This window comes from Scaptodrosophila lebanonensis, unplaced genomic scaffold (assembly GCF_003285725.1).
Source record: "Scaptodrosophila lebanonensis strain 11010-0011.00,11010-0021.00 unplaced genomic scaffold, SlebRS2 tig00000113-arrow-arrow-pilon, whole genome shotgun sequence".
NCBI lineage: Eukaryota > Metazoa > Arthropoda > Insecta > Diptera > Drosophilidae > Scaptodrosophila > Scaptodrosophila lebanonensis.
Genome location: NW_022060575.1, coordinates 294,857 through 306,255, shown reverse-complemented (window position 1 = coordinate 306,255; position 11,399 = coordinate 294,857). Strand labels below are relative to the sequence as shown.

The window sequence follows — 11,399 nt, the reverse complement described above, 5'->3', positions numbered from 1 at the left end:
GTTAGCAACTTCCGTGCTCCAACATTTCATTGGCCAGTGATATTTCCTTTAGTAAGTTGTATTCACCTTCGAATGCTGTTAATTTTATGGAAAATGATTTTGTCTTTATACTTAAGCTACATTTTAAGCAATGCATTTTAAAATTTAGTGTAGTATGAATATTTGATTTATTTAATGTTGCAATGCTCCAATTATATGTACTATATATAGTATGCCAATAACATACATGAGGAACACTTTAGTTTTATGTTGAGGCTTGCTCGATAAAAAAAGTTGAAGTTCCTTTTAAGTTCATTCTAAGGACTGCTATGAATATCTTATATCTGAGCTATTTTAGGAATGACGAAAACAAAACGAAGCATAACTGGTTTTTCTGCAGTTTTTATCCTTGGAAATAAGAATAAATAAAAATGTGTGCAATTAAGTCTATGGGGATCCGTTCAGGGACACACAAAATCTGTTCACTTAAAATGGCACTACGTACATAGGTGACGTATTGAAGAGTCAGTAAAGACAATATTGCTACGAGTGCTGCTGAATCGCAGTGAAGTGAATCGAATTGATTCGAATTATGAAAGTTGGACTGCCTTATGCGAGTGCTATGTATGTATGTATGTGTATAAGACTGTGTGAGCTGCATGGCAGCTACATGGAACTCTGAATTATGTGTGTGCCCTGGCACTTGGCAATTTCAATTTTGCACCGAAGTCTGGGCACCCGAGGCAATTGCAATCATTTGCCTGCGCCTTGGCCCATATGCCGAGTGCTGGCCCGTGCAGTTGGCCCGCAAACGACGTATACTTTGGCGCTTATATAAGCACAAAATGGCTGGCATTTAGAAGCGGATGTTCCGCTTCGCATTTTGCAACGCAATGATAAACTTCGCTGGATCCGGCTTTCTTCGCACATATGCATGTTCTACATGGGCTTAGGTGTTGTTGCCTGTCCGACCGACCGCGTCAGGTAATTTAGCAGGCGCTGCTTTTTTAACACTCACGCACGCATTTGTGGGAGGTGGGTGGTGGGTGGTGGGCGGTGGGTGGCTTTCAGTGGGCGTGGACTGGGCTAGGTCGCTTTAGTGCCACTGATTTGCATGATACGCTGGAAGGTGCGTAGCTTGACGGCGACGGCGACGGTAAAAATCGTTTTGGTTGGCCGGCCCACGCTTATCGCAGACTAGGGATCTCCGAGAGTTGCTGGATTGAAAGTAATTGCTGCGAAGCGCCCATTTTTCGCACGGATCGCGTACGCACATGTCTATGGAGATAGATAGAAATAGAAATGAAATTTACTTGGCCAGTACAAATGCAACTAATTACAGGGCGCGTTAGTGTTGGCGTCGGCGTTGGTATGTGTGCATGCATTAGTGTTGGTGTTGGCCAAAACAAAGCGGCGGATTTTAATTATCGGTTCGAGCGAACCAACTGTGCGCTCAGCTGTTGCCGGTTCGCTTTTTTATGGGTGCAGGTCTCGGCCTATTTCAAGAAGGCACGCCCTGAACGACAGTTAAGCACAAGCTAACATAAAGCACGCATCGCAATCGATTGATTGTGGCCAAGCACGCAGGCATAGGAAGCGTCGGACAGGATAAATCAACCCATGCCGCTACACCGCTGACATTTAACATCGACCCCCGACGGGTGTGCGTGAATTTCGTTAATGCAGGCAACAGACAACACACAACAGACAACAGGCAACAGGCCCCGGCCCTATAAAAGCCAATATCCAATTCCAGACCACACTCCCGCTTTCGTATTGTTGTGCGTAAATGGACTGAAATCCAATACAGAAATATGCATGATTTCTGATATACGTGTACACACACACACACACACACACATACAGACACACACACACATACAGACACAGACACACATGTGGTTATAACACAGATGTCAAGGAAATATGCGCCGTTTAGTCACAACTGTCAGTTTTCAATTGATTTGTCGAGCGAGCGCCAACAGTTAGCAACCCAATCCCCAATCCCCAGACCCCAAAACTCAAACTGAAGGCCCCAATGGGGAGGCTGGCAGCCATGAGTGCTGCCATGTCAGCTGCCACGCTATTCCAAGGCAACAAGCCAAACTATGAAAATATTAAAGTTCGCTTTCTGACCAGACATAATATGAATTACTCGTATACTCGTACAAGTACTATGGAGTACGAACAGTAGTTCGTGGCTCCGCTTGCCCACTAAAATTGTTTGCCAGTCATCGCCGATGAATGCGGAACAACAGTCCATTTTTGTTTTGTCATTGTTAACATCATCAATTTGTGTACTTTATTTGGGGAACTGACTCACGACAATGCCAAAGGAAACACAATCGGAGATCGGAGGACCAAAGGAGCAAAGGAGCGGAGCAGAAGTGAACAACAAAAACTTTATGACCACAACTTACAAACTGACTTAAGGATTTGAGAATATCCGTATGTATGTATGTATGCCTGAGTGTATGAGTAGCCATACACAACACCACATGTCGGTTAGAAAGTTCAACATAACTGGAAGCCGTGTATTTATATAATATTTCTGTTCATGAGTGAATGGCAAATAAAATAATTCAGCGTACATTTGATTCAAATTATAAAATCAGTTTTAAATAATGGTGTTGTGATATTTCAAATGACTCGTCATTATTTTATTCTTGCAGCTTATGTTCAGATACGCTTGCACAATCTTTGCAGAAGAAATAGATTGCAATGGCGAAAAATATCCAACATTTTGTAAGAAAGATAATAGAAGAATAGAAATAGAAGAAATCTAACGGAATTATAAAATAAATATTCAAACTGTCAATGATCTTATATACTTCTTTAAAATCATAATTTTTCTATTGCCTTTAGTCAGTAGTAATTTATTCCGTCTTTAAACAAAGAAGTATGTAGGCTATTCCAATGTAAAATTGGGAAAGCTTGGTCATTGTCTTTAGAAATGAAGTTCTGTTGGGAAATGATTGTAGCAACTGAAAGTAAAATTCATTTGTTCGTACCTGAGGAATTTTGGAACACCTAACAGACAATACTTATCCTGTTTTTTTTATCTTTTTGCACTTGGTCTTGGAATTGCATGTCGTGCATTGTAAATGGTACACTTTTCTCAAATATAACGTGATTTGTTAGTCAGAAGGCAGTTAAAATTTTTCGCCTCTGGACCATACTTATGCGTAGTTCGTAGCTTTAACATCTTATTACCTGGAAAAATTGCAAAAACCATTTTCCACTAGAGTTTAAGATAGATGTTAATAAATTTTACATTGAAGCTTTTATAAATAACTATATTAGCACTTCAAAATCTTTGCCTTTAAAGTAAGTAATTAAGTAATGAATCGTATTCAAACAAAAACCATAAAATTGTTTAGTTTAGTTGCACAAACCTTTTGCCGTCAAAGCAAGTAATCAAATCCTATGAATATTCAAGAAAATGCTTTAGCAGTTGATGCTTGGATTACACATGAGATTGATTAGACACCATTTCCCCCCCATAAGCTTTGACTACAATTTTCACACAACATGCTCGACAAAAAACATCGTGCTTCCCTTTTTTAAAAGCTTTTTTAATTTTTCTTCAGAAAGAAAAAAATTTGTACATTCTTTTTCATTTGATCATCATTTAACAACGGCATTCTCAATTATCAATTTGGTTTCAATATCTACTCGTAGGTGTATAAAGAACAAGTATTTAATTCAAAAGCTCTAAAACTGTAGGAAGAAGGTACTGATTAATCCATCTGTTTTAATATATAATACTATAAATACAACTATCATTTATCCTTTATAATCTGTATCTCTGTTTAATTCTCAATTAATAATTACAACTTGTACATACATAGCTAATGTTTTAATCAATCTAATCAAATAGTTTGAAGATACAATCCACCCTATTAACAGACTGTTTTTCTATAAGTACATACTATATTGAATATGAGTTGCTTTAAAGCAGAATTGTAATTTCTATTTCGATGAGTGTTGCTGTACTTCATCATATTGATTCGTACAAGCATAGATATAAAGATGAAGCTGCAGTGCGACCACAAAGTCAAATAAACGGTCGGGAATCACATAAATTGGCATTGCCTGAAAGTAAAATGACACCAATTGTTTATTAAATTTTGCACACTTGACGAAAAAGATAAATACAGATAGCATTTTACAACCCAAGGCCAGAAATCAAAACAATTGTAGCCCAATTCAATTGGCGACACGAATGACAGCCACTTACCCATACACACACACACACTCACACACACACACAAACAATATAAGTGTATACAGAGCAAAGTTCATGAGGTTATGATTTGGGCAATTCGCTGTTGGCCGTGTCCGATGTCCCCTGTCCCCATTCCGCTACCCGCGGTCCGCTGTCCACCGCTCCCGTAACCCCAGAGTAAACAGTTACGATTGTGTTACAATTTGTTACATCTGTAAATGTGTGAGAAGCTGAAAGCTCTCGAGGGACTTTTTAGCCAATATAAATTTTGATCCTTCTTGAAAAATGGAAGCAAACATAAATAGCATCAAGTGGAAAACTGAACGTTAACGAACGAACGAACGAGCCAGTGAGCGATTGAAGGACTGGGTGACTTCTCTCATGCTGTAGCAGTGGTGGAGGCGGTGGGGAGTGGGTTGCGGACAGAGTCTGGGTCCCATCGACAACATAAATGAGTGGCGGGCTGAGCGCACATTTAGTAGAAAACACACACATACACACAGACACACACGCATAGAGGCTGAAGGACACACAATGTTAGAGTTCCACATGTATTGTGCGAATGTGTGTAAATGTGTGTTTGCTTGTATTTGTAATAAAAGCGATGAAAATGGCAACAGAAACAACAACAACAGCAGCAACAAAAACAGCAACATAAATGACAAAAGAAAGAAAAACGAAATGGCAAAATAAATTGAAAGAGAAACAAATAAAAATCAACGAGAAAGGCTGCAAAAGTGGCGGAAAAAAGGAAGCCGAGCAAAATGTAGCGCAGTGGCAAACAAATATTGAACGCACGAGGCAAAAAAAAAAAATAATCGTCGATAAAAAGCTGGCGCCAAGATACCCGTAATATGAGCTTACCACTGTCCGCTCCGCCCCCCGCCCACAGCTGGCAAGTGGCTTCTCACATCACAGCGTATTATTGGATGAAAGACATGCGGAAGAGCCTAGAGGCTTGAGCCAAAAGCTGTTGCCTACTTCAGATTGTATTATACTAGTATGTACAACAGATAACCATTCTCTAATTCGAAGAGAGTCAAGCAGTGTCAAGCCCTTGAGGGTTTATACAGACTACGTGGGCTTATTTAAATTTGAGTCCCAATTCACATGAGCGGAAATGTCAGCCTGTAATTCCATGAAGTGTATATAATCGTATACGATTTCTTTTTTAAAGAGATCGTGCCAAAAATCAGGCATAACAATCGTTTTTTAGATTTATTTGATTGATTTTTTAGATATTTGTTCTAAACGAAATCTGATTGCAGACATATGAACAACTATTTTTTTAGTAACCCATTACTGGTACTTCCCATTTCATTAAATTTAAATGATTGGTTCCTCTGTATTCAAGGAGTAATGAACTGAATAATTATCCTACCAACTTTTACAAAATTGGTTACTTGTACAAGTATTGTGGTGACAACTTTGGTTTTTTTGAAGGATTCCGATTCAAGATAATTATTGCATAGCAGCACTTCCGTTTTGGACAGATAACATTTCCTCATAAAACCGTGCTATTCTCGAGTCGCCTTCAACAAAACCGTTACGGCTGTTGTTAAAAATATGGCCTGATGCTTTACATAATGTTATGAAAGATGTAAATTTTTCTTCATTGTTTACGTTATTCCCAATTTATTGATTGAAGGAATAATTGTTACAAATATATTTTATAGTCGCCATGTACCTCATAACTTTAAGTTACGCAAATATTTAGGTAAGCAAGCAATTAGTGTATAATAAAATGTGTGTAATACATTTCTTTTGTTGCGAAAAGTATGCAACACTTTCTTGTCCACACATTTTGTGTATTTTATCTGGGTCTGCTACAAAAACACTTTTTTCGCCGCTTAAAAGTATGCTTTATATATTTCTTTTGGAAGTATAAATAAAACAAATAAAGCTAGTATTTCTATGAAAATGTAGGGATCAAAATTGAATAGAAGAAAAAATACTGTCATGTGAAATGTTGAGCAATAATAAATACTAATAATAAATAAAAATAGCAATCGCCTGCTGGAGTAAAATATTTTGATGCCTATTAACGTTATTTCAACCAAAGCCAAACCTTTAACTGAAAATAGTTCTTTAATACTTTAACATCTCGCATTTTCTTACGTTGTTTTTTTGTGGCTTAAGCATATTTTCAGTTTTCACCTAATGAGTGTCATTATTCAAAAAAAGGAATAATTGGTTACCAAAATAAATATCGGGCCTTATAGCTGGCTGCTGTATTTAAGATTAATTTATTTTAAACATTTGCTGTTTCATATATGTATTAATATGCGTTCAACTGATAAGCAGTCGCTGACGTCATGTCCATCACCAACTCCCTATGGCTTAAAATTTATGACACAAATAAAAATACCAGGCAGCTTTTGGCCTTTGCAAGAGCCAGCACACGCAAGGCAACCGAAGCGTAAACCGTTACGAATTGACATGGGATACGCACACCATCACCCTCGCATCTGCCACCCCCACTTGCAACCTCGACTCTATCCTTTGAGGTCAACAGGCAATCACCTGCAATTTCCGTTGCCAGCCAATACTCAAGAAATTGGAAATACAAATTAATATTTGGCTTAGTAAAATTCAATTTCTTTATGGGCAGTGAAGACAGCGAGTCAACTTGAGAAGTCAAACCATAGGATGTGGCGACACAAATCGCAAGGGCGCCCAAAATCAACTGCTTGCTGCTGGCTGGCGATAAAACGTTTTCATTTTCAGGTAATTGGTTGTAGGGGTCGTAAAACGGAAAGTGAATATTTATGGCAATATCAATTCCATGCCATACGCCATTCGCATCCTCACATTCGTCCTCATTCGATTTGGATGAGAATTCATATTCAAATGGTAACGGTCAGCGCTTCTTCATAACTATCGCTCGCTATTGCAACTCTGCGCCATACAGCTGATGTCAGCAAATTCCAGTTCTTCTTTTGTATACAAGCGCAAGTGAAGCGGGCAACGCTAGAATTTGTTGTATCCAAGAAACAATCAGGAAGACAATGATATGTCTGACGCTATTCAAGCCAAGGAACTGTTAATACGGGCAGTAGAGTGCGATCAATTGGGACGTATTCTGGAGGCCCAGACACTCTACCAAGATGGTATAGAAAAGCTCATGAGCTTCGTGTCGGGAGAGAAAGATGAGGCAAAACGTAAGTCGTATTACAAAAGGATAAACGAATATGTGGAACGGGCCGAAGCTATCAAGGCACGTATCAATGGAAAACTGATGCTCGGCCAGGTGGTGCGACACATATCGATTGAAGAAGACGATTTTGGGTATGATTACGATCAGCTGTTCGGCACGTATATGAATGAAAAAACAGTGGAGATCTTAATAGAGGAGCCCTACGTGACTCTAAACTATCAGGTAATTGTAAATATAATTAATTTCTCGTACGCTTATGTAAATTCTTCATGTTCATTTTCTCAGTATCAAAATCTTGTACGTTTTTTGGAGCTAGCTGCGACCAACTGTTCGAATTTAAAATACTTTCGACTGGTCACCAAGGAAGATCCCAAAGACATTGAACAACAAAAAACGAATTTTGGTCAAATACGGTCGGACTTAAAGAATCGTAATATTACATTCTGTGTCAAGTACGAGGACACGTTACACGATCGAAAAATTTAGTAAGCGTTCGTTGACTCATAACCTCACCGTGCGAATATCTTATCTGTTCCCTGATATTAATTTCTTTCAGCTTAAGCAACGGATTCATTATCAAAATTGGACGTGGATTGCACTTTTACAAAGCTTCTAACCCCATGTACTCAATCGGTTTGGTAAATTACAAGTTTAGAAGGTGTTTACAGACAGATGTGGATATTTGGCGGAATGACAATACGTCGAGTTGAGTGCTATTGCTAATTTACAATTTTCAGATCAAACAAGTTTACTCATGCTGCAATTTTTTACATACATTTTTTAGTATTCATAAAATAAAACTTTATTACTCATTTTTAGAGCTAATCTAAAGAACTTTCCCATAACAATTAATTTTTTAAAAAATATGTTGCGCATCCCATTGAAAATACACGGTGTTGCCCTCCATGCAACCATCAGTCAAGCAATCAGCGATTTTACAAAGTGTTATCGATTTAATTTTTTAATAAAAACTTTATAAAATTTAAGTATTTGTACTTAAGTTCATCACAAGCTATTCACAAAGCACTGTAATTTCTTACAATTGAGCAACGTACAATGTTTTGCTATTACCTCCAGCTTGTTAGTAATTTTTCCAAAACTTTCGACATGCCAATAAAAATATTTTTTCTACCTTTAAATAGTACGTAATGCGAGTATTTTTTTGGGAAAATCCGTTCCTAACTTAAATTAGTGACCGCACGCGTTTAAAAGCCGAGACCGAGCCCGCAGTTGCAGATTTGTGGCTATAAATCTGCCATCAAGATGCCACTGCACAAATATATGGAGAACGAGAACGTTTTCGCATGGGCGTTGCTGTGAATCTGTATTATGTGTATGTGAATGTCTTCTCTCCTCTCTTTGGCAACAAAATGTTGAACGGAACGACCGAGAACAGAGACTGCATATTTAAAATTCATAACTTTCACGCCATTTCGGAGGCAGCACAGCTGGTGAGCTGGCTGTGGATGCTGTTTTGAATGCCGTACCCAGCATGTGGCCAATGCAGTTGCATAAAAGACAGAAACGGAAGCGCGCCTGAGGTACGCAGATCGCTCTCCATTGTCGTACTTAATGCTGACGTTAGCAGCCACGCCACAGCGTCAGGCAGGCGAGAAGGCTGGGCTTAAAGCTCTCCAGGCTCAATGTCTCAATGGATATAATGATGCGAAAGACATGTGCGTGGATAATTAGAACTGTGGCCCAGTACTCTGCACATAGTCCACCTTTTTTGGAGCACAATTTATTTTCAATTTACTTGAAGCCATGCCACAAGGATTTATCAACAGATGAAGGCAATTGTTACGCAGAAGGAAGAAAATGTGCCATGATGAGCCTGGCTAATAAATTGCACCAGAGCTAAAATGCTTTGCTCGCTCGCTTTAAATTTTATGGCGCGTAAGAAGGGCAGAGCAGCACGCTCACTAATGCGACACCGCCCACCATCCTTCGCCTGCCTTCCGGCAGTTCCCCACCCCCCATTTCAACTACCCCTAATTTCGGGTTTAACACGACTGGCTGCAACTGGCTTAAGCTGGCTATTCATTGCTTGGGTATTCTAAACAAGCAACAAGAGCAACGGCTTTCTTCGAATGGGCCGAACTTTTGAGGGGAATGGAGAAGGATTCTAGTGGCCTTGCGGATGAACTTACGATGAACTTAAAAGCCCCCTCCCTCCATCCCAACACTCTGTTCGCTCGAAAAAGCTATTAGCGGACAGTTTTTTCCGCAAAGAAAAAATTCGCAATTACCAAAAACGCATCATTTTAGCTTATTTGCTCAACAATTAAACTTGCCAGTTCCTCAAGCTCCCCATTTATACTCTGTTCTGCAAAGGGAATACTATTTGTTCTTGCAATTCCAAATCAGACAAAACAACCCCAAACCAACTCATGCCAATACCATAACTAATTTCTTTTGCCTGTAGCTATTTCCGAGCCCATGGCACCCCATTCCAGTCAAAATACAGTCAAAACAAAACAAATGGGATCGATTGAGATTGATGTTTCTGACCAAAGTGACCTTTTTGCCAGAGAATAATAAAGTGGTTAAAAAATGTTTGTTTTGCAACAAAAAAAAATCCGATGGTGCTGGAAATTGAAGTAGCATGCATACCTTTCTATATTGCAATATTTTAGAATTACTAAATACTATATTGTAAGTTAGTTCAATATCAGCTTTACTTTATCGACATCGCGAGCCCATGCGGCCCATGAAGCCCAATTTCTTTTACGTCCCTCTGTATAACCTGAGCGTATTACTGCCGCTGTTGATCTTCTTCAGAAATTGCTTTTAATACGCACTGAACGACTAATTATTGACTTAATTACATTCATCAGGACGGAAGATCGCGCACAGCTCTCACCTCTCCCACGTTGATTAAATAATACCATCACCCTTATAATATTATTAAGTTATACTTGGGATAAAGACGAAGAAAAAAATATAGTCTATAAATCTCTTCTATCAAGTTTGGTGGTATCTGTAACCTATAAACAAATCAATCGTTTGCAATTTTAGACGAAAATTTAGAAGAGCCTTTTAAAAATGGGCTTTAAGACAAAGAGGCGATTATAGTTTTTCAACAACAGTTTCAAATCCCTTCAACACATACTCTAGTCCAAAAATCCGACTTAGTCCTTTTAAATTTCTAAGAATCCTTTTAGCTCTACGAAGAGGCTCAGACCTAAATCAGAACTGAACTTATGAACTTATAAAATACTCATATTTGGTACATTATAAGCTGACTTTACTGTATCCCTGCAAACACATCCATAAGAAACTAAACAGGATGCTGCCTGCCTTCTATTATGAGTAGTACATGCTAAGCGAAATGTTTTAGGCTCAGCACATATAACATTACATTTTACGAGATGAATACACACGCACACAGGCACACAGGCACACACACGCACACACATCTACCCACATTAGGAAGAATTTGTAGACATGTACATATGTATGTATGTATGTATGCATAAGTATGTGTATGTATTAATTTCCAATGGCTGCAAATAACCCCACGCCCCCAAAAAGCAGACTAACATACTTACCCGTACAATTGTCGAAGCAAAGATTTGAGAAAGCGCCACGTAATTGACTTTGCCTTTGGTCCTCGTTATTGCTGGTGTTGTTGCTGCTTCTATTGTTGTTGTTGTTGTTTATTGTTGCTGTTGCTTAAAATTATCATAGAGAAATGGTAGCAAGTTGATGGGCAAACATACAAATACATACATATATCGTATTATTATGTGTGCGCGTGGCTTCTGGGAAGGGGTGGGCTAAGCCTTAACCTCAGCCTCGGCCTATCGAAGTTTTTCTTGTTCTCTCATTCTTTTTCTTGTCTTTATTGCTGCCAGCACCATCATCGAGAACATCAGCAACAACAAAACTACATACAATATTAGCAATTCCATAGCGAATGTCCCACTTGTTACGACATCGCTTGGCCTGAGGCTCCGTGTGGGGGTTGAAAATTAGGCCATAACTTTTGTTTTGCTACGTAAAATGGCGCCAAGCAACCTATATATGCCAGAC

General features: G+C 38.8%; 1 protein-coding gene across 1 annotated transcript; it reads left to right on the top strand.

Annotated features, from left to right (window-relative positions):
• The first annotated feature begins 7,148 nt into the window (after positions 1 to 7,148).
• On the top strand, positions 7,149 to 8,350 carry LOC115628342 (MIT domain-containing protein 1). Its single transcript, XM_030524406.1, has 3 exons — positions 7,149 to 7,586; positions 7,650 to 7,849; positions 7,921 to 8,350. Exons 1-3 carry the CDS (start codon positions 7,221 to 7,223, stop codon positions 8,072 to 8,074), a joined length of 720 nt encoding a protein of 239 aa, XP_030380266.1. The 5' UTR covers positions 7,149 to 7,220; the 3' UTR covers positions 8,075 to 8,350.
• Positions 8,351 to 11,399: the final 3,049 nt, after the last annotated feature.